Source organism: Bactrocera oleae, chromosome 5 (genome assembly GCF_042242935.1).
Source record: "Bactrocera oleae isolate idBacOlea1 chromosome 5, idBacOlea1, whole genome shotgun sequence".
NCBI classification, from domain to species: domain Eukaryota; kingdom Metazoa; phylum Arthropoda; class Insecta; order Diptera; family Tephritidae; genus Bactrocera; species Bactrocera oleae.
Window position 1 is genome coordinate 56,317,183 of NC_091539.1, and position 24,945 is coordinate 56,342,127.

At 34.5% G+C, this 24,945-nt stretch overlaps 2 protein-coding genes across 2 annotated transcripts; both read right to left on the reverse strand.

Annotated features, from left to right (window-relative positions):
• Positions 1-518: 518 nt before the first annotated feature.
• Positions 519-11,175, reverse strand: wapl (wings apart-like). The gene is made up of 7 exons (XM_070109687.1): positions 9,170-11,175; positions 5,856-8,579; positions 4,364-5,200; positions 4,139-4,299; positions 3,978-4,066; positions 2,299-2,486; positions 519-2,197 (listed from the first exon to the last, which is right to left on the reverse strand). The coding sequence occupies exons 1-7, from the start codon at positions 10,124-10,126 to the stop codon at positions 1,940-1,942; spliced, it is 5,214 nt and encodes a 1,737-aa protein (XP_069965788.1). The 5' UTR covers positions 10,127-11,175; the 3' UTR covers positions 519-1,939.
• Positions 11,176-11,826: 651 nt separating this feature from the next.
• Karl (lipocalin/cytosolic fatty acid-binding protein Karl) lies at positions 11,827-20,382 on the reverse strand. The gene is made up of 5 exons (XM_014230122.3): positions 19,932-20,382; positions 15,052-15,189; positions 13,404-13,527; positions 12,293-12,449; positions 11,827-12,130 (listed from the first exon to the last, which is right to left on the reverse strand). The coding sequence occupies exons 1-5, from the start codon at positions 20,064-20,066 to the stop codon at positions 11,962-11,964; spliced, it is 723 nt and encodes a 240-aa protein (XP_014085597.2). The 5' UTR covers positions 20,067-20,382; the 3' UTR covers positions 11,827-11,961.
• Between the last annotated feature and the right edge of the window lie 4,563 nt (positions 20,383-24,945).

Below are 24,945 nucleotides of genomic sequence, written 5' to 3' on the forward strand. Positions count from 1 at the left end.
TTTTGTATGTATAAATTAAAATAAAAATTATGCAGAGGTAGTGCGCGTATGATATTATTGTTGTTATAGGGGCAGAAATTAATCCTCAAATAATTTTAAGGAATGATGTCTAGTTAAAAAGCATTAGCAGGGTAAAAACCCCAACTAGTTCCTCAGTTTTTGCGATATTGATCTGAAACTTTGCACACTTCGCATTTGTCGGAACCGTCGATATCGGACCACTATAGCACATAGCTGCCATGCAAACTGAACGATCAGAATGAAGTGTTTGTATGGAAAACTTTTTCATTTGACGAAATATTCTCACGAAATTTAGCATTGCATTATTGCCCAAGGTAACGGTGACATCTCCGAACGACATCTTTCAGATCGGACCACTATAGCATATAGCATATAGCTGTCATATAAATACTTGTATTTGTGAAGGGTATAAGTAGTATTACCTCACTACAAATCTTCTCCAACACGTCATTCAGCACAATTTCCTTTACGTTAAAATGCCGGCGCTTAAAACAAAGTTTTTTTTTTTAAATAAACAATCTTATTTATTTCACTTTCAGTTGCAAATTTTAATGCCAAATTTCAAACACAAAATAAATATATTTATATATGTATATATATATTGTATGTATGTTTTGTTCCAAAAATGTATGCATTTGTGTTTTATGAGTTATGAAATTAATTTTTTCGAATTTTTTGCCATCTCTAAATACTAGTTTTGTGTGAATTTTCTCTTTTTTTAGTACATTTAGCTCATTTGTGTTTTATATCATTATATATATTTATATATATATATGTATATATTAAATATTTTTTTTGTAATCTAAATATCCAATTTCGTTCGTTTTCATTTTGTAGCCTAAATTGTTGCGCCCAACGCACATTTTCACACTTTTGTAATCCACGCACATTATCAATCAATTCAATGTTTTGCTTTCTTTTTTTGTGATTTAGTTTAGTGTGTTTTTGTTTTTTGTTATTATTTTTTCTTTTTTGCCAACATTACAACATTAAAAATTTTCACACGATTTTCGCACAAACATACAACATACATATATATACGTATTAGGTTGCGCAACATAATTTAAACTACAAGTACGAATGTTTCAACAAAACAAACGCTAACCGTCTATTTGTATGTACTATAACTCACACATTTACACGCGCATACATGCGGTGCGTTCTAGCGTAAAAGTAAAATCAGAAATATCCAATTTCTAAGTTATTTACAGTGAAATAGATAATAATAATAATATTGCTTAAAAATACAATTACAATTAGAATTACAAATACAGTTACTTTTTATGTTTTTTTTTGTGTGTTTGTTTTTAGAACGGTAGACACTTATTTATATTTGTAAATATATATCCAATCAGTGTTAGCTATAACATTTTGTTCGTGTCTTTCTTATACGTAACATATGTATGTATATAAAGCAAAAGCTTATCTTTGCACATAAATGAGTATAAATGTAATACTTACTATAAGTAAATTATAATAGTCGTTAGAAATGTGAAAAAATAATAATTTGAAGATACAAGCTTGACTTTTAGTTTAACTTATAGACTACTTAAAATACATATACATACAATCATATAACTGTTGTAATTAGAAATATATTATAATATATACGAAAAATATGCATTATTTAAAAAACAAATAAGTTTAATTAAAATGATTGTGCAGTAAAACTTTTAAAATTATACTTTTAATTTAGACAAATTCTAGAGCGTAGTAAAACTATTTATATTAAAAAAGATCAATTTTAACGCTATAAGGTAAAAATAAACCAATTGTAACTAATAATTTGAAATATTGTGTTGAAATTTTAAGTTTTAGCATATTTTGCACAAAGTGCAAATTTTAGCAGAAAAACGAATTTGCAGCAAACTGATACTACAACAACTTTTGTGGTATATAAAACAAATTTGTCTAGTGATTATCTTTGACTGTAGCTTTTGTAGACGCGTTGTGTGCCGCCGCTACGTGTCGCTGTCATTGTCGGACTATCGCCATTGCCGATAATGTCCATACCAGCATTTGCGCTGGTAGCCGACGTTGAAGCGTGATGTGTTTCTAAGTTTAGGGGAAGCGCACAGTCATCGGATTCGTTCATTTCGTACACTAAATCCCGTTTCTTGAAGTAATCAATTAGTGTCTTTGTCGACTTTATATGCGCCACTGCTGAAGCATCCGACTATTCGAAATGATGTTGAAAAATTAAGAGAAAAATGTTAAATGACGGCAATGAAATGAATCAAATACATATAAGTGTAACAGCAATATGCATGTACTTACACAAGTCAGATCCATAAATGTATAGTATTTCTCCAGTACACTAATAATTTCTTTGAAGCCATTTCCACGTAAATGTCTACGCACTAGCGTTTCGTATTCCTCATTATCAGTGATTATGTGGCCAATTAGCAGAGCAGCATAACTACCCTTGATGGTGTGCTCCATGTGATGGCCGGAGTTTTTCAGCACTATAAATTACAATTGTCGATTAAAATTTGTTTATTGAATAATCTTTCAATAACAGAGTTGCGAATTTTTTTATTCAAAAATTTTCAGTTAAAAATTAGAAAATCTAAATTTTTAAACCCAAATAGTTTTTACGCTAAGATGTTGGGATGGAAAATTAGATTTTTTGTTAAAAATTAAACTTTCACTTTATAATCAACAAAAAAATTAAAAAAAACAAACATTAATTTTCACTTTTTAATAAAAAAAAAATTTTTTTAATCACAAAAAAAATAACAATAAATTAAAATTTTTAACAAATAAAAATTAATTTTAAATTAAAAAAAAAAAAAATTTATTTTCAATTTATAATAAACAAAAAAAATTAATTTTCAGTTTAAAAAAAAAAAAAATATTAATTTTCAATTTTTATAAATTTATAAAAGAAATTAATTTTCAATTTAAAAAAATTAATTTTCAATTTGGATATAAAAAAAATTACTTTTCAATTAAAAAAAAAATTAACATTCAATTTGTACATAAAAAAAAATTAATTTTCAATTTCTAATAAAAAAAAAATTTATTTTCACTTTTTAATAAAAAAAAAATTTTTTAATCACAAAAAAAAAAAATTAACAATAAATTAAATTTTTTAACAAATAAAAATTGTTTTACATTAAAAAAAAAAATTCATTTTCAATTTATAATAAACAAAAAAAAATTAATTTTCAATTTAAAATAAACAAAATTATTAATTTTCAATTTTTATAAATTTATAAAAGAAATTAATTTTCAATTTAAAAAAAGAAATTAATTTTCTATTTAAAAAATAAAATTAATTTTCAATTTGTATATAAAAAAATTAATTTTCAATTAAAAAAAAAAAAATTATTTTCAATTTGTAGATAAAAAAAATTAATTTTCAATTTTTTTTTAAAAAAAATTATTTTAAATTTTTAATCCCCAAATCGGAATTAAGTCTTGAAAAATTTTTTTAATCCCAAAATCAGAACTAAAGGGGTTGGGATTAAGAATTGAAACAAAAAAAATTAAATTTTAATTTCATAGTAAGAGTTTAAAATTTAATTTTTCTTCCTAAACATCTTGGATTAAAAATTGCTAAAATATAAATTTTTAACTCTCTAAGGTATTGAAGGTGAGGCTCTGTGCGAGCTTTAGTTCAAAATGATAGAATAGGAAGTATGCAAACGTGAAAAAATTAAAATTCTAAAATAATTTATTTCTTTAATTTTTAATAAGCTTGGATTTAAAACTTTTTTCAATTCTGTATTTGAGATTCAAAATTAAAAATAAATAAAATAAAACTTAAATTAAATCCAGTAATTGGAATTTAAAGTTTTTTCTTTTGTTTTTCAATCCCGTATTTAATTCAGATTTTCGGGATTACAAAATATACTTTTTTTAATTCAAATGTTAATTCAATTATTTTTTTATGTATTATACGCAACCGTTTAATATAATATTCTTATAATATAAATACGCATTATACTTACAGTTATTTACAGTTTCATCAACCTCCTCCTGTTTCTTTTTATTTTTATCGGTACTATCCAAAATGGCATCTGTATTCTTTTCGACCAATCTATATATATATATATATATCAAGGAAATTAGTATACATGATGCTAAGTATAGAAAAACAGGCATTAATTACCTGGCCAATTCCTCGCATCTATAGAAATACTCCATCACAGCTTGCACGGCAGTCACCTTGTTTTGTTGATGACTGCTGTATTCGGGTGGCGCATAAACTCGCATTATCGCCACGCGATTAGGTATCGTATACATGGTAAGGTTGATAAGCAACAGCAGCACCTGTGGATATACAACAAAAATATAAAATTTTCCACTTAGTGTGCTACGCAAAGCCTTTACTCACCAGAATACTCAGCTCAAAAACACAACGTTCAGGAATGTAGTTGGGTGCCTGCAGCAACAGACGAAAGCTGGTCTCGATTAAAGCATTACGTTGGCCCAACAATTCAGCACCCAGTGCTTTTGTCGGATTGAATGTGTGCGTTAAATTGATGAGCACTTTGAGGAGTGGGAATAGGAGTTCGCGCATTACCACACCTGGACTATCTTTGGCAGAATGCTCGGTTGTCTCGGCAACATGACGCATTATCTCACGATCGCATAGCGTAAATAATGAGCATAATGTATGAACCGTCTCGCCTTGACCATAGGTCAACACATATCGTTGATTCTCCTCATTCAATTGCGTTACATTCTCCAGCACACGCATGCAACGCTCGACCGTTTGCATATTGTCGAGTAGTGATTGCGTCCATTGAATATGTGTAGCGCCATTATTGCAATCGATTACAGGGCGACAATTGTCGGAAATCGTTTTGATGATATGTTCGAGACCGCCAAGTGAGCGTAGCTCTTCCTTAAACCAATCACCGGCACGTTTTGAGGTCAACGATAGTAGCGTTTCCATGGCCAATGTGCCGACAGTGAGTGTGTCTACATTGAGGTGAGCCGCCTTGCCTTGCGATTTTATTTCCTCACAAAGTTCACGCACTTTTTGACGATTGCGTTCGTAGTTGGCGCGATCCGAAGGTGCTGCTACAATTTCCGACTCGAGCAAGTTCATCATTAATTCCAGCGAGTCGCGATCGAGATCCATATTTAGACCCTCTTGTGAGAGTATAAACATAATTGCAGATGTACAGAGACCTAGGCTCTGATCTAGATTTGCATCAGAAAGCGCCTGGTGAAGAGATGATTAAAAAAAAAAAAAACTTTTGAGTATGAATATGCAAATTAACACATTTTATATATAGTTATGCCAGTAATATTTAAAAACAAGAAGCTATTATACCCTTCACAAATAAAAGTTAAGTTTCCATACAAGAATTTGATTTTGATCGATCAGTTTATATGGCAGCTATGTATAGCCAGTATATTGGAGTTCAATGTGCTGGGGCTAGGTGAGTCATTGTGACTTAGGGGAGGGCACAATAGACTATAGGTCGCAGTGCATACCTCTATTATAATCTATCTATCTATCTATGTATATGCTTAAGTGGTCCGATCTGAACAATATATTTGACGACTGCAACGTTTACTTGGACAATAATTCGTGCAAAATATCGTGAAGTCAAATAAAAAAGTTTTTCATATAAAGACTTAATTTTGAACGTTCATTTTATATGCCAGCTATATGCTATAGTCGTCCGACATCGGCAGTTCCGACAAATGACTAGCTTCTTCAAAAACTGAAGGACTAATTTACGTAAATACAGACGAACATAGTTTATTTGACTCAGCTCACTACGCTGATCGTTCCATCAAAATTTTTTGCCAACTTAATATACCCTGTTCAAGGTATAAAAGCATTTTTATTTATTTCATTTATAGCTTACCTTGAAAAACTTGGTGACCACGCCATGTGCGCGCACGTGCATACGGAACGTTGGTATCATGCACTTGGACGCCAGTTGGAGAGCTGATAAGCAGCGTGTTGGCGTCGGATTATGCGATTGAAGTGCATCCAATATATATTCGACATCATCATCCATTTCTTGATATTCACCAATTTCCTGTATTTGATGCGCCGTCTTCACATTGCGCACAACGGTGTAAAAGCCTTTAGCTTTTCGATCGATTTTCACACTCGTTACGGTGTCGCTCGGCGCATCTATATCCATATCGTAGGGGCTGTTGGAGCGTATTAGCGCATTGTTAGCTTTCGTTACACGTGTGAGTTTGCCAATAGCTGGACTATTATCACGCGATATGGCGCTTGGACTTAGATCCTCGCTGAAGTCATCGAAAATTGCATCGGCCGCTGTACGTGTGGCCGCAGGCGGCACAAGCGTTTCATTCTTTTGCAGTGGTGATGCGTTCGCATTGTTCGTGGTACTACCGTTCGCTTCAGCATCCCAACTATGTTTGTATAGATGACGTTTAGAAGCGGCTGATTGCTCTGTCTGATCGGGTGGCACAAGCGCCCGACTCTTAAATATACTGCCTTTCTTCTTGGAGATCACAAGCTTCACAGAACCACGCTGTTGTTCTTCCTCGCCATTTGCACCGGTAGACACGTCATTGCAGACGCCGTACACTACATGTTCGGCCAAGAGCCCAGCTGTTGGCGATTCGACGACTGCATTACAATTAACTTGATTGTCTAGTGTTAGTGTACGTTTGAATTTGTCTTTGACTTTGTAGTCACGCCGTGGTGGCGATGACGGTGTTGCACTTGCTGGACGGGTAAGTGAATTGGAATTGGAGTTGTTGTCATGTAACTCCAGTGTTGGTGTCAATGAGGCGGTTTGCAGTTGCGCGGACTGTGGTGAAATGCACGTGTTCAAATCATTTGATGTGGCCGAGTCGTGGTAATCTATATTGGCCAATTTCGCGGGCGTGCCATGCTGTTGTTCCTCGAGTTCCTCGGCCGATGGCTGTAGTACTTGGGTAACTTGTTGATTCTTACGTTTTCTGCCATAACTACGCGGCGCTGGTGGCGTACTACCCGTTAGGGGTGATGTACTCGCGGCGCCACTTTTGGTTGCTGCCGCTGCTGCCTCTTCGGCGGCACCAGCCTTCGCTGATAAATTGGCGGCAATTTTATTAATATTATTATTGTTATTATTTACATTGTTATTGTTGCTAATGTTACGAGGTTGGCGTCCACGACGTGTGACGGGTGCCGTAGCGATTGCTGGCGTTTCAATACTATCATTGGTTTGCTGTATTGCTACCTCTGCTGGAGGTAAGCTGAGCGATTCCAAGACACCTTTTTCAGGAGATGTGTTGTTATCTGCAGGTGATGTTATATGCTCCTCAGTTACAACAGCTACCTTTTTTGGTCGTCCTCTTGTTGGACGTTTAGTAGTTTCTTCCGCGACGACAGTAGTTGCCACGGCAGCAGCTGGTTTACGCCCTCGTGTTCTGGTTGTTGTGGCTGCTTGAGTTTTTTGTGGAGATTGACTGCTTTCATCCTCACCTTCCGCATAGTTTGCTCTCGCACCTCGACCTCGGCCTCGTGTGACACGACGTTTAGTTGTACTTTGTTCTTCGTTTTCTTCTCTTTGCAACTCTGTAGCTGTTTCCATTTCTGGAACATCCATCGGCTCCGCTACACCGTTCACTTTGGGTTTATCAGACTCAGTATTAGCTGCAGCTACGGAATGAAGGCTTTCGTCGCCGCGCAGTACAGCTAATATATCTTCCTGTAGTGGCTCTTCTACCAAATTCGTTGCTCGTTGACTCACTTCACCGTCCATCATCATAGATTCTAACCGTGACTCTATATCGGATGGTGGGGCTACCAATGAGGAATGCTGACTCGTTTCCAAATCGCTGGTTATAACACTAGAACCGCGACTATGTATCACACAACTCTCTTCGTGCACCGCCTGCGCCAATAGCTGTGGCGTACTGTTACCTTTAGACGAAATGCTGCCCAGAACCGAGGATTGCGAATCAAAATCACGTTCCGACAGAGCAGGCGGAGAAATCACTGTGCGTCCTATTGACGTTGGCTGTTGATGTTGTTGTTCAATGTGTGCACTAAATGCTAGATGCGGAGAAGGCGTCTTAAATTCACTGCCTGTTGCGGCACTATTTGCTTGCTTTAAAGCGGTGAGTTTCAAATGTTTATGCTTTTTACTTTTCTGTTTCTTTTCTCGTTCACCTCCAGACGTACTACCTGATTCTGCGGCGGCGGCTGCTTTTTGTGCTGCTGCAGCGGCTTTAGCTGCCTCGGCGGCTTTTATGGCGTTGCGTATCACGTCTGTTTTAATTATGAGTTTTAAACGTTCTTTAGGCGGTTTATCCGGTGAAATTTTCACTGTTGAGTAATTAATTTCGGATGGATCTTCAGAATTTTGATGTGATACGTGTGCAGTTTGAGGAGCGGGTAGGGTAGGCGGCGGCAACACTGGATCCGGAGATGGCGGTCGCAGTGGTTTTACAATGATCTTTGGCGTACTATATACCGGCGTAGGTTGTGCGGAAGGAACTTCTTCTGTAGAGGCTTTGCGAGATTTTGATGGCTCGGTATCGTAGTGTTGATGTGGAGATGAGATGTTATTTGTAATAGGTTGCTCTTCACTATCAGTACTCACCAAACGAGAGGTACCCTAAAATAAAAAATTATTTAATTTTTTACTTCTTGCACTTTATAAAATTGGAAAATTTTATATAAAAAAATTATTTATAAAAATAAAAATATTTTACATATCATATAGAAATTATTTATATTTAAAATAAATCGAAATAATTATTCACACCACTTTTCAGTTTTCGGTTACTAGAGCACTAACGCTGCGACAAAAAATGCGCGCGTTTTTTACATCTTTTGTTGTTACACTTCTTTCGCGTTTGCTTTTGTGGTTGTTTTTCTTAAGTTCCCTTTGAGTACCTTTTTTTTGTTTTATTTTAGTGTTGTTTTGTCAAGAGAATTAGAACATCATCTATTGTGAATCGTGGTGAGTTAAGAATTCTACCATTCTACTAAAAAACAGGGGGAGGGGGTTTGAGGACAAATTAATTTTCACGAGTTCGTTAGAAAGCGTATAAAATGCAGAAGAATGGTAAAAACAAAATATTTACTTAAAGCACTTAGAAATATCTTTATTTCAAACACAGATAATATTAAATATGTATATTTATTGAAGGCAGGTTGTATTGTGGCAAATAAAATTTATTATATATTTTATAAACAATTTACCTTAGAAATTCTCAGCACTATTGGTGGATGTTCAGGGGTTTTCGGAGTGTAAGCGGTTGCGACTGTCGTCGTAGTTGTTGCTACGCTTCCAATTAATGTCGCACTAACAGTTACAGCTGTTGGTGTGGGTGTTGCCGGAGGCGGTAGATCTGGCTCAATAGTTGCACCACTTTTTATACTATCCTCTGCGTTAGGTACCTCAGTTTCATCTGATTGAGCAGGTTTATTTTTAGGAAATATGATATCTTTTAGTGGTGTCGGTATGCGCTCATCTTCATCATCCTCACAATAATTAACCACTTTACGCGCCCGGGCAATAACACGTGAAGGCGGTGCTTCGGGCTTCAGCTTTTTCTCCTCTTTCTTCTTTTTTTGCTTAGATTCGCTAACCGACTTATTCACACCTAACGTAGAAGCATCTCCAGTAGCATTATCATCATCTTCCGCTGTCGTTTGCTTTGCAATAACTTTCTTCGGTGATTTCTTCTTACGCTCCCCAGAATTTGCTTTTGGTAATTTCATTTTGATTGGTTCACGTACTGGAGTACCGATCGAACCAGCATTAGATGTTCCAGCTGAATAACTTTCACGTACAGGCGAAGCTGGTGTTCTAGGCATATTCTGTATGATTTGTGCAATCACCTCAGGCGGCGCGGAATTACGTGATTTAAAAAATTTCTTAGGCTTTGGGGGTTCTGGTACCGATGGTGACATGTCATCGTCAAGCAATGATGCTGGACTTTGAGCAGGACTCGCTGCTGCAGCCGCAGCGGCAGCCGCCGCTGCTACGGCTGGTGATAGTGCAGCTAAAGCATAGGTACGGGTAGACGTAAACCCGATTTTGCCCCATTTACCAACCGTACCGACGGAGCGGGCCACAGTTGGACGATTGGTACTTTCCTCACCTTTGCAAAGTACGTCCATGGGGACAACAATATTTTTGCCCCAACGAGACATTATGTTCTTGTTTAATTAATCAATTATCGTGCTCCAGATGGTGACGTTATTTGGATAATGTAAAAATTTAATTAATACTTGTAAATATGGGTTTTATTGGTTTGCATTTGAATTTGGAAGTTTTGGAACGACTTGAATTTACTTTTCATTTATTTTTTTAAAAGATACTCGTATTTGTTAATTTTTGTTCGCCGTCTTCATTAGATTGTGTACATAATTTACATAGCTTGCTTTTTTTTCTAAAATTCAAGAGTTGAAACAAGTTACAATACACTCCGCTTTTTTTATGAAAAAAATCACTGAACTCATTATTCATGTGCATGGTTCTTTATATAATTATGCATGTTTTTAAAGTTCAATAAAGTTTAAACAGGTTTTTTGTTTTTGTTTTCTTTTATATTTATGCAGGCGGCGCATGATAGCCGCGTTACAGTTCACCACAATTTAATTGTTTTTATTTTCACCTCGACATCCAGTAAACACAACACAAAACGTCAAATGTGTTTTTGTTGTAATTTTATGTAGTTTCCTTTCGGCGCGATTTCAATAGCTCCCCCCAATAAGATTTTCTCCTCATCCAAAATCACTACCCCTTTTTTCTCTCCAGCCACCCAATCAATGCACTCGAGCGAAAGCAATAAAACCATAGAGCCGTTCAAAAATGCCCTTTCGCACTCATCTATATATTCACATTGCATTTGCAATAAATTTTTCGTCAACGAAATTCAATTTGTACAATAAATAATCAACAGTTGCACAAAAATTTACTAATATTTTCGATTTGCTTTCACATTCGTGTTCACTGTGCCATCGTACCTTTACGTGCTTTTCTTTGTGGGGCAGACGGTGAGAGCATACGAAATTTACATCACTTTAAAACAAACAATACATGTATTTTTCGCCCGCAAAACACTTGTCAATATTTTCATGCAATCTCTTCTAACTTTTCGACGTAGATATATTCACGTAAACTGATTTTAAATTGATTTAAAATGAAAATTATTTTTGGCGAGGTTTACTGCTTTTATGTATCGGAGCCATTTTTATTTTTCCCGTTCCTTATTCACCACTTTGACGGTATTGCCATTTTCGAGAGAATATCTAATAGATTATTTTGATAATTGAGGAATTTTGGTAGTGTGAGAATTATATTGAAAAATAGTGGAAAATTAAATAAAAAAAAAAAAATGTGCATAAATTATGCCAAAACATTCCTAGTCATAAAACAATAATTTTTTGTGAATTTAAATTTTTTTTTGTTAAAGCAGTATATTTCTAATAAGTAAATTAAAACAAATTTACATTTACATTATATTAATGTACTTTAATAATTCGCTTAACCGCGTAGCCAACCTGCTGGGGGACCTCCGTAAACAGGTGTCTGACGGTTAGGAAGAAATTTCTGTTTAAAATTATATAAAATCCAAAAACCAAAAAACTGTAGATGCATACAGATAATGATCGAAGGACTAGTAAAAATTCTGATTTTTGACAAAATGGCTAACAAATTTGAAATTTTAATTATATTATATTAAAAATTTATTTCTATCGATCAATCCCTGACAAATTGACAAATATATCTAAGAAGGACGATCGTTGAAACAAGAACAGAGGTCTTGTGCTTAAATAATTTTTGCAGCTATACTTCAGATACATATTATACCATCTCAGCATTTATCCGTCATATTTATAAAACTTAATATGTTATGTGCCTATATTTTGGTTCTATTTCATTTACAAAAAATTTGAATACTAAATTAATTATAATATTTATTGAATACTTTTATGTCTACGTATATCTTTAGTATTATTCACATTTTCTTTTTGAGATTGGCTCATGTTTTCAAAATAAATTTGGTCTTATTCGTCAACTCCTTTTCCTCCTTTTCTTCGTTAAGTATGTAAGCAAGAGGATCGTCATTAACGGATTCCATTAAATTGTGGCACGTCTGATTAATCGGGAACATAAACGACAGGTCAATGTCGTAGCGTGGTAGCTTTTCCCTAAAAAATTAAACAGTTAATGGATTTAAGAATTTTTACAAGTTCATATAACTGTATATTATGTCATATTATGACAGAAATACCCTGATTTTGCGGTAAAATATTATCTACTATTTATACAAAATATTATTATATATATGAATAATGCATAAGTAAAAATACCTCAAGAAGTTTACGACATTATCGCCTAGTTGCGGCTCTCGCGACAATAACAAGGCTGATAAGTAACGCGGTGAATTTTTCTTTTCCGCACAATGCATTATTAGGCTCCACGATTTGTAGTCCGTATCGATGACGTAAGTGTTGTAGATGCCCTCATCTGTAGAAGAAAACAATGATAAATTTTGTAGAAAAAGTAATAAATATTAATTGCACGTGATATTAAAAGATAAAAAACATTAAATCACATAACGAATACGAAAATTGTTCATAACCTTGATATATATATTTTTACTGGCACCTTTTAGGGAAGTCACCGTAATTTCTTAGATGAAAACAAACATTTATTTGTTTTTTCACTGTTCTGATAGAAATAATTAATAAATAAAAAAATCAGTGGAACCTGATTTAAAAATATCATCTAATCAAAAAAAATAAATAAATAAATAAATACAGTTTCACAAATCTTCAATTTCTCAAACAATTGTTATAAGCCTCGGTTGGGATGGACTTCAGTGCCTTCAACGTATTTTGATTTTTCGGCTTCGGTTCATTTTTGGATTGCTATTTGCTAGATTTTTCAGTTTCGACGTGGTATTCATAAAAACACATCCCGTCACCAGTAATTATTATATAGTCTATTTTGCTGTCTTTTGCTGTAAACCCAAATTAAAAAAAATGTGTTGAGTTGATCCAAAACAGATGTTGAGGTCCTTTGCTATCTTTCTGAGGACAACCCGACGATTTTCAAGCACTGTTTCTTTAACTTTTTCATGACTTTATGAGCTTCACCGAGTGCTCTGTGCCACTTGTAAATACTTGCGTTCGTGATAAACTAACATAGACTCGACAAAACACTTCGGCAACATTTTCAACGTTTTTTTTTCAAGGTAAAAATTGCCAGACAAACTTTTCGCGTCGTAAACAAAGGTTGTAGCAATCTAGAAAACAATTTTTATCGATTCGGTTTGTGAACGATGGTATATACTTGTATATTTTTTCACTGTAATGATGAAAGTAATTAATAACACAAGAATTTCACTGTGTTCTAAGCTAAAGAGAATACTATTTACTATTATTATATATTTTAAAGTTTTTTAATAGTTTTGCTTACAAATATCCTCTGTGTGCATCCAATGCGCTGGTGTTTCGAAATCCGGTATGAACCAGGTAATATTTCCCTGTAATTTCTCACGCAATGGATCTTCGGCGAAAATGTAACTAAAATTCATGGTTATCTAAAAGAAAAATTTAAAATTATAATAAATTATAAAAAAATATTTATGTCTTAGAAGACTGATATAATATTTAGTATTTAAATAAGCGAAAATAATTAGAAATTCGAAATAAATTAACTATATGCCTTTATTTATACGAATTTCTGCTCAGAAGTCAGATGATCAAATTTGACCCGGACTGCGTACGTTGTGTTTTAAGTATAAACATTTACTCATATATATATATATATATTACATATACATCAAAGTGTATATGTACATATGTATGTCTAGATCAAGCTATAAGCACTTTTACTTAACAACAAATGCTACATACATAGTTTGGTTCGTACTTGAACTAATTTCGCCCATATGAAGGCCGATCACTATCTATTTTGGCGCTATAGAAATTAAACTATTTCATTCTCTCTGTATGCGTATTCTTGTATATGTGTGAATATATTTACCATAAGAAGTTTAATCTCTAAAAGATGTTTACGAAAATAGTCGCGGTTTACTGAAATATTTAAAGAACGAACTACCGGTATGAAGTGAGCGCATTTTTGTGAATATGAACTACTAATTTGAATTGGAAAGTAAAAAGAAAACATTATTCAAAGTATTGACCATTGTTTTTTACACATTTATACTACCTTTCAGGCAATTTGTGTGTACAATGCCAATGCTCGTTCTTTGAAGCAAACCAATCAGACACCCAATTTTCGATTTCTGCGTAGGAATCGAAGTGCTGCTCAGTCAATGCGTGTCTCATCGATGAAAACAAATGGTAATCGGAAGGGGCCAAGTCTGGAGAATACAGCGGGTGAGCTAGCAGTTCCCAGCCAAGTACTTTGATTATATCCTGAACCGATGTGGCTTTGTGTGCAGTTGCATTGTCGTGTAACAAAACTACTTTGCTGTGTCTTCTGGCCCATTCTGGTCATTTTTCGATCAATGCATTTATGATCAAATTGATCAATTGTTGTCTGTAGCGATTAGTATTAACAGTTTCACCAGGTTTTAGTGGCTCATGATATATCACATCCTTCTAAACACATCAAACACAGAACCCAATTTCTTTCAATTTGTCTTTCATTCCCATAGCTTTCAAACGGTTTGTAATTGTTTGGCTGCCATTTGCTTTTGACTCTAAGTATCATCTTCACTCAATATTGTTTGCAGTTCGGCGTTTTCAAACTTTTTTGGTGATCTTCCACAATCTTCATTTCTCACATCCAAATCATTATCTCTGAACCATTGAAACCATCTTTTGAATGTTGCTTCTGATAGAGCATGATCACCATATGTCGGTTTTTTAAATGTTGTTTGTTCAATGACTACAAGGTTATTGAATATGTTTGACAGATGTCATGCCAACCAAACAGAAAAAAAATTAAGGCTCGTTCATAACAAATGGTGTCTACCAACCCATTTCTATCTCAACGCTCATTTCATACCGGTGTGTGGTAATTTTAAAAAGGCAAAGGTGAAGATCTGTGAAATCCATATGTACATAGGTATATGGTATGAGTAGTGGGTACTTACATGTTGATCTTCGGCGGAGAATGTAAAATCGCTTTGCATGCAGGCATATTCTGGCAACTCTTCCGTCGATGCATAATACTGGACAACATACCAAAATCCCATCATCGATTCCAGATCAAAATTTCGTATAGCGCGAACCTGCAAAAAAAAAAACTGAGACATAAGCACATTGACATTGGGAAATAAAGCGCGTGTATCATGAGATGAAATCTTTATATGTATATATTTCGATATTTGTATCATATTATTGTTCAGCTAATTGGGTTTTCCCTTTTCGTGTTAGCGAAGTTATTTCGGTTTAACGGGAGAACAGATACATAACGTTCTGAACATAGCATAGCACATACAAAATCGTTTTCTAAGAAAATGATACCTTCTCGAATGAGATTCTCTTATTTGATGCCGATTACTTAAAATTTTCCATCATTACCATAGGTGTTACTTGAAATATAGACACCGCGAACCAGATCTTGCGAGGCCTATTGTACAGGCAGAAATATAGTATCCCAAAAAGATAGAGACAGAATCCGTCCTCGAATACTGACGTTCGGTAGATGGAAAGCACTTTAAACACAAGACACTCATGGCAAATCTGGAGTTATGGACGCACCTAGTAATGCAAGAACATTCTAACCCCAAAAAGATAATTACATTTTAAGTTTGTTCGTAACCCTGTCGGATAAATTGTGTCGCAAAAAATTGTACAAGGAGTGGTGGACGTGGTGTAGCACAATATGTTCTGCTCATGCTTTTACTCGAGGTACCGCTTCAGCGTGTTGGAACAGGAAGTAAGGTGTATGTATTCTATGAAAGCGAGAGAAAGGCCGCAATAATTGAATAGAATAACGGTAAAAACTTTCAAAAGGTTTCAAAATATTGCAACTTTTTTAAAGATCTTGCGTTTTGAAGTCTGGATTATATTTACTTAAGTTACGCACCAACGTTTCTACAACTCGTGGCATGGTGAGACCCAAGCAAGTATGATAGAATTCAAGATCTATTACCCACTACAAGATAATACATATACATATAACGATGGAAAAGCTAGCGCTTCAAATGTGTATAATGGCAAAGAGTATTTAAGTACATACTTAATTCTTTTGCTAAATACTGTAGTATATTATGACGAATAAATTTAAGTCGTTGGTATTTAGGTGACTACTGTTCAATTAAAAATTCGTCTAAAAGCAAAAGTATCAAGGGAATTGACTGTCTCCCGTTTTATCCATATTAAATTACTTTTTCTTTCACAGCATTTCACTCATGAACATTAAAAATGGCAATTATCCAACGCCCACTAGAATCTTAAACTAGACAAGTTGATGAGAGCAACAACAACAGAAAAAGGAATTCAACTAAATGGATCACATTTCGAATGCGCAAACGCGATGGCATTCTGTCAACAGAAGCAAAAAATCTACTTTTAGTTGGCCATGAATTTGGCTCTTTCTTGAGAGCGTCGCGCGCTCAGACTTGGCCACTTAGAAAGTGTGATTGATTTTTGGCGCGGCCAAAACACTACGTCGCCCAACGCATGTGCGCACGCTCATTGCCTGCCGTGCGCTTACTCTAGGCACACAAACACACCTACTCACACATGCATACTAAATGCTGGCGCTTGGCTTGGATTGACCAAGGTGGTGGCGGTAGGCAGCAGCGATTTACTCGTCTGCGCGCGATCGTTTCTTTTCCGTCATTCTGATAAATGTGCAGTGTCGCGTGTGCCGCATATTGATGAGATTCCATTTGATGAAAAACGTATTTACATTAAAATTTTCTATTTTTTTGCATTACACGGCTGTTGTTAATATAGTTGTTGTTGTTTTAGTAGCTGTCGCTCAAGCAAAAGGTATTTAGAATGCGAGCGCATGCGGTCACAACAGCAGCCACATCAGCAATTCATCCACACATACTTATATATGTGGCTGTGTGTGTGTTTGAGTTTGGTTGAGGTGACGCGTCCATCCATCCAGATTAGTACGCGGCGCGCTGCTTTAGCGCAAGGGGAGGGGATTATGTGTGTGGCATGTTTGGGCGTACTGCCAAGTGCAGAAAAGAAAGTGTATATTTGGAATTATTTGGAATTGCTATTTTCTGTTTCAGTGCCCGCTTGACATCGCACTCGCACACACACACACACACATATGCATATATGTACCTACACATATACATCTATTATATTATATATTGCTAGCGGCATCTCTCGCCCGGCAAATGATGCGCGATCGACAATCGCCAGCGTTGCACGTCGCTGTGATCTAGTTAGTTTGCAAAAGGAAAAGAGCGTGCAATAACTCAGAGGTGAACACCACAAATATCCACCAAAACACACACAAATCGATACTTTGGCAAATTTGTATGGAAGGAGTGTTTCATATGGAATGTAAATTATTTAGAACAAAATCGAAAATGCAGCGAAAATTTGCATACTTTAATTGAATGTTCCATTTGGCACCAATCTTATGATTGATGTGATGAATTTTGAATTAGCGAACTCATATAATATATATAAAAGCTATATTAGGCTATAGTAGCGTAAGATTTTATAGTTATGCTAAAAATTATTTGTTTTTGGTGGGACCTAGTCCCCAATGGAATGAAACCTTTATATTTATTGTTATTTAATTGCTATTAATTACGAGTATTAATTATAGGAAATACATCCATTTCGTTTTTAAGACTTTTGAGTGAATGTAAGCAAAATTGATTTGGTTTTACATACATGCACTCAAGATCAAATTTGACTCGGATATGTCTATTTAAACTGCACGCGTAAAAATTATCTGTAAACAAATTCTGATTGGATTGTTACAACCTTTATTTATGTTCTTGTGTGTTTGTCAGAACAGTAGAATATTTTGCATCAGATGAACAGTCAGTCTCACTTTGTTTCCAATTCTCTTAAAAATTACAGAATAATTCGGGTAATGGCAGGTTGAGGTCACCTAAATTCGACAAGTGTTCCTTATATTACTTAGATTTGACTTCCTTATACATTAGATATGCACTTCCTATATTCGATCCATATCCACAGATATATTTAGTACTGAAGATATGATTGGCATGTGATTTTTCGCTATCTAGATTTTGCTCCGATATACAATATGTATTTTAAAATAATATTTTTTAATAATTTTAATGTTATATAGGTAGGTAGAGTGGATGTCTGACGATGCACCTAAGCCTTTAGGAGGCACATTGTGGGGGCACCGGGACTAAAATCGCCTGACTCTAGTATGTCCTCTCTGAACCAACCTGTGCTCCTGATGAAGTTGATCTATACAAAAAGTTTTATTTGTGCAATCTCCGTCATATCGTCAAAAAAAACCTCAACCGATAGTTGCGATTATCTTCCTATACAAAGTCTTGCATTCGCATATAAGATGTTCTATAGTCTCTTCTTCTTCTATCTCTTGAAAGCTTTTACAATAGTAATATTATGGTGTTCCCAGACTGCTGACATGTCTACCAATTAGACAGTGACCTGTCAGCACTCCTACTACAGTTCTTATGTCAACGGATTTCAAGGCATGCGAAGATGCAACGGTCAGTTGTCAAGGTTATGGCGCCTATCTTTTGGATGCGTATGGACAAATTTCCAACGACTATATGGAAAAACCATCAACAGCCGCGTTTATAAAGCGTTACTGGAACGTTTGAAGGAAGAAATTGTGGATTGTTCTTCACATTTCAAGAAGAACAAAGAGCTACTATTTTATTCCAGAGGCATGTTTTGAAGCTAAGGACAAATCGTACTCTAAAAAAAAGGTACCGAAAAGTTTGAACACCACAATAATCGATGTAATCCCGATATATCATATGGCGTGTGGTGTACGGAGCTGAGTTCAAAAAATAAGATGACGTGCCACGTAAGTTCGTATTTCAAATATTTTCCAAAAAGGGGCGCTATGGCGAATTGACAAAAACGTTGGCGCTCAGTTTTCATATGCTAGCTAATTAATGTTTATACTCAAGTGCTTAATTTCGGTAATTTGTGACTTTTTCTTGTTTTAAAAGCTGAGAAGATGGGTATGGATTTACTACTATTGAATATCATGTGCTATTTGTGTGGGTTTGCTTCGATGATCAATCCTGGTATTGCTGTAGATTAATATTTTTAAGCTACAGAGAGTATACTAAGTTTGTTTTCGAGATATCCATGTGAAATTTTGCATACGTTTTTTTCTCCCCATGAAGCTGCTCATCTGTCGATACCGCCGATATCGGACCACTATAGCATATATATTTTTTTTCTTTTTCGTTTTTTCTATATTTTGTACATTTTACATTACAGATGCAAATTGGTTTCTTTCGGTGTAACATTGCTCTGTGTATCATTACACTCTGTTCATAGCCTAACTTCATATAAGCGCGCAGTTAACGAAACAATTATTACATCATTGGTGTGAACCAATTTCAACTGAAGTACAGTTAGTAAAAATTAAATCATTTATAGAGATGTTGACCGCTGTTTACCCAAATTTATTGAAAATTATTTTAGCGCATGAAAAATTTTGAATTGAACATATGAATCATGTATTTGAATGCATATGCTTACTTTAACATATTTTCACCGTTAAAACTCATTAATTTCTATTGAAATATATTACAACACTATTAGTTTTGTCTACAATTGATAAATAATTAGAGTAATTAATATACTTTTTATAAAATTATGCATGCATATCTCAACACACATATACATAAAGTTTGAGTTTGAGAGTAAAAATATTCATGCATGCTTCGCATACCCCAGGAAATACTGATAATATATGTATATTTTTTGCTCACAGTTTCCGTTAAAAACAAAACTGCACATACACACACACACCTACACCCACGTAGCTGATATCACTATAGTAACTGTATAACAAACTCACATTCGGACAACGCTTTTTTAAATCGGTGCGCTTCTTCGACACATAACTGTTGAAATTCATCCAAGGTGAGACGAATTCAAAACTCAACAAAGCGATCAAGAAAAAGGACAATGTTGCAGCTCGCCAAGTTGACATTTTTACTTTTTGTGTGTTTTTGATATAATTTATTTTTATTTAATTTTTCTGCATAAAAAATATTGGTTATTTCACTTTCTTGCTCCAGTCGTTGGTTACTTCGTTCCATACAAAATACTATTGTATTGTAGATTCGCTTTGCCTCGACGAACGTGCATAGAACACCAACTGTTGGTGAAATTGCAAATTTTGAACAACTCAATTTAAAAACAAAAAAAAAAGCAAATAACTATTTTGACATTTTGTATTTTTTACAACAAAAATATTTTACGCCATTCCCGATCGGCAGCGACGCGCTAACTGGCTGCGATTGTTATTGCGTAGCTCCAGCGATTTGTAAATGGTAGCAACGATTGTGGAGCGTAAAATACAAATGTACATATGTAAGTACATATGAAGAAAAAAAAATAGCAATTAAAAAAAGTAATAACAAAAAAGTAAAATGAAATAAAATTGCGGATAAGAACACCCGCCTTTCGATGCTGCTGTGTATTTATTGTAATTTGTGTTGATGGCCTGCTAAAGCGATTGTCGCTTCTGCGTATATTGTTGTTGTTATTTTTAAAGTGTCCCTATAGGAACATTTATTGGTGAATTTTTTAATAAATTAATTTTATCACCGAAAGTGTTTTCGGAAGATATCTAATACCTAGCTGGTCTAGAAGAAAATTAATTGTGATTTTAGCGAGACCGCGTTAAAATTTTAGTCTCTAATTCATTGGTCCAATCGATTGCGATGTACGACTTAGGGTGGTATAGTCGCCTTGAAAAAAATAAAAATTCGTTTTGGTAGTTAATCAACAATCAGGACTTAGTCTTACTAAAACTTTGACTGAGGTTGATTAGTATACATATGCTCGACTTTTCCTCGATTGAATCAAAGATTTCGTCATTAAGGAGTTATATATTTTTGTGAAATTCCAAAAATAAATTTTTTTGTTTATTCGAATGTAGATGTATTTGAAAATATTCTCCGAATAGATATATGCGTATTTCTAAAAAGTGTTAAACTTAGTGTAATCGGCTCCCAATACTTTAAACTAGTTTTTTCTCGAAACGCTGTTTTCAAAATCTGTGAAGCCGATCGGTTGAAGCGATCGTATACAAATTTTCACACAACTTTTTTAAATATAGTGTCGGTAATAATCGAAGGATCGATTTTGAACCCACTATGAAGTATACATTTTTTTTCACAAAGTCTTTTTGGGAAAATCTTACTCATCGCCAGACACCAACTTTTGGCTCCTGAAGATGGACTACGTGATCAAGGGAATCCAAATTTTTTCAAAATGCATCGCCTACTATTTAAGTATATTATATTCTGCAAATGTACATAAAAAAAAATTATCATGAAATACGCGTTTTTTCTAACTTGCAAGGTAATATGAGTATCGGAAAATATGGTTGCATCAATTAACTGTAAATATAATACGTTTTCTATTAACAGTTTTTTCTGAACTAGTACAAGCCAAGACTTTTTCACAGGGCACAAAGATCACAAGGACTGCTAAAGTTATCAAAATTTTAACTAACTCTATCAGTCGGGCGTGAGTTACTAAAAATTTAACATGCTTTTCTGTAGGCTTAAGAGATCTTTTAAATAACAAAATATTATATATAAAAAAAATTTATAAAATATCCAGCGTGAGAGTTTAGCTTCAGCCTGCAACCTGCAGGTATTCTATATATTATTTCTTATATTTTATTGGTGATTTTAATATGATTTTGCCTAAATGCTTAAATAAGTACAAACTAACTCTTACGTCTCCATAATTCTAAACGTCACAAATTCTAAAATCTGAATGTCTAAAACTTCAAAAATCCATCCCTGAATTGATGCTTCAAGCAGCACAGTCTACAGCCATAAGTGCTGTTAAATCATACATTTTCAAGAAAAGTCCTAAAAAAACCCTGCTAATGCATAAAAGAGTATGAAATTCTTAACTTTAATAGCGATTTGCATCTGAAAGTTGGGTGCCAACATTGAATAAGAAAGACTGATTATATATAGCAATAAATCTATAGATAGTATAAAAAACCTTCATCATAAATGTTTCACAATGCTAAGAAAATCACCTTCGAGGAATAAACAACGTAAACAATTTTTCCGAGTGCAATTGGGTAGAGCATTAATACATTAGATTATTTATATCGGCAATTATACCTTGAAAGAAAAAAGTCTGCAAAATTATAAATTTATGTGGTTTCACTTATAAATGTTTTGAGTTTGCTGATAAGCCAGCGATTCAATATCACTCATATAGAGCTCAAAGGTTTGTTTGAATACAAGTTTTTCCTACAGGGTATACACTTACAAATATATGCAAAATAACTAATACTTGTTTTACATATGTATTTAAGTGTGTATTTTTTATTTGATTATTTTTTTTAATTACACATATATTTGTTTTGTCTTGACAGCAGCGATGAAACATCAAACGCGCAATAATAATAAAATTTATTATTATTTTTAATTTTCAATGTACTTAGCACACATACATATACACTTATTCGTTCGCTTTTAATCATACTCATTCTGGTTCTGTTTCATATATGACGACTATCACTTGAAACATAATCATTGAGCAATTTTTGAAATATTTTCGCTCGTGCATAGAATATAAATCACATACTCATGAGCTAGTTCTCAAACATGTATACATACATATAAATATAGTTATGAATGTGTATGAAATTTTGATTTTGTGAAATTGAGCAAAGTCAGAGCACGCCGAGTGGCGCTTCCACTCCTCTATATACCTACATACATACATATTTGTATGCATGTGCGTATATCTTATAATTTTCGCTTGGATTTGTGGGGCGTCAAGGAAGTGCGTGAAGTGTGCGATCAGCCAGCTCGGCGGCGCGGCAGCGGTTGTGCTCTGGTATTGCGATTGCATTGGTCTGGCCTGGTCTGGCATTGCATGACTTGACTGCCGGTGCTTACATTTTCTTATCTCACGTCATAAAAACGCAGCGGCTTCTCATTCACATGTCATTTGACTGCAGCGGAATGCTGAGAAGGCACAGTAATGCAAGAATAGATGAAAACGCCTGATTATTAGAGTGACAAGTTTATTACAACTCTACGTATTTATCTAGATGATGTTTTGAATGCTCATTGGTTGTCTTCGAATAGTAGATCATGGAAGATATTAATTAATTTAATGCCTCTTTTCGTTTGACTCTGGCGCTATACTTATTCAAGCCAAATGATTATTAGGATTCTAACAGAATTGAAAATAGGATTGATTCGTATTTCGATTGCATCATATATGGATCAAAGATCGGTACCCTCAAAACCCACAAAACTGATTTCAAAATGACAGGATTGGTAGGTTCAAGAAGATTAAAAAAAATCTGCGCTCGAAACTCCCATCAACATGATAAATTCTACGCTTAAACTTGGAAAAAGTTTGGAAATGGAATTTTAGTTGAAAGGTAGATATTAGAAAGTATTCAGATCACATGATCAAGGTCAAGTTGGCCAATTGACAAGTTCTGTGTTAATTTCAAATACATGCAATAAGTATTTACCAAAGCTAGAATGTTCTGATTTAGGTCAAATAAGTACAAGTATATTTTTGTTTGATGAATTGTTGGCATTTCGTAATTTTGTAATGTCATTTTCAGAGAAACCTTCCTCTCTATTGGAAAAAAGCTGAGGTAGTCGATTTTCACAAGCTTCTTTTGAGGCGAATTTTTACCAGAAAAGTCATTTGCCATGGACAAGACAGATAGTAATCACTTGTTGCAGGGTACGGACTATAAGGAAGATGCATAAGAACTTCCCAACCAAGCTCACGGAGCTTCTGGCTAGTTACCAGGAGTTGGCGTTGTCTTGATAGAACACAATTTCTCTCCTATTTTCCAATTGCTGTAGATCCGAATTAAGAGTTTGACTGTGGAAGAGCAGTTCATAGTACAATATATGATTCCCTGTCAATCCCACCAAACACATAAAAAAACTTTCAACTTTATCTTACTTAACTACCGCTTGCGCCAGTTCACCGCGATACGACCAGGACCATATTCGCTTGACGTTGTCGTAAGTGACCGAATCGAGCTTATTTTTTTATTACTGTTGACAGAGGAATACAACTAGAGTTCAATGAATACTAGGATAGGCGGGTACGATTGTACATGAGATGGCTCTCGACTAGAATTTATTTCAAAAAAGTTCACTATGCAGCACGAAATTTTTCACAGTTTTCCATAATTCAAAAGGGGTTCCACGCATTAGACTGTCAATGTGCTGCGTGTAACGCTTCCGCTGTTGCGATTTTTCTAATTAAGAATTTTGCCGTTGCCTTCAACTTCAATATTTTTAGATATCGTCACGCACTTAGCCTCCACTGCGCTGCTCCACCGCACCCGCTCAAGCATTACAGACAGGAAAATCGCTGATTGCAGGTCATCCGAAGCATTCCGAATTGGTCGCTGTGAAACATCTCTAACACTTCGCAATCGAATATGCAGCCGTCAGCTATTCGTAAGACACTTGATTACACCGATTTAGCTAGGCAAATTTCCATTTTCTATTTTCCATTTTAATAAGTATGTGTGCGAAAATCTGGCGGCATACAATGTATAATATGTACTTGTAGGTATAGTGTATAGTTATATATAAAGACATACCTAAATATGCAATAAAATGGAAAACTAAAATCTTTTTTTAGAGTTTTAACACTTTTTCTTTCTTTATTTAGTTAATATTAAGAGACGACGACTTCCCCTAAAAGCTTGTACAAGAAGATGCATCTACATACATACATATATATTATGTTTAAAACCGCGCGAATATCTGAGCTGCAGTGATTAATTGGTTGGAAATTCAGAACCACAACAATTTTGTAATTAAATTTATTTTAAATAG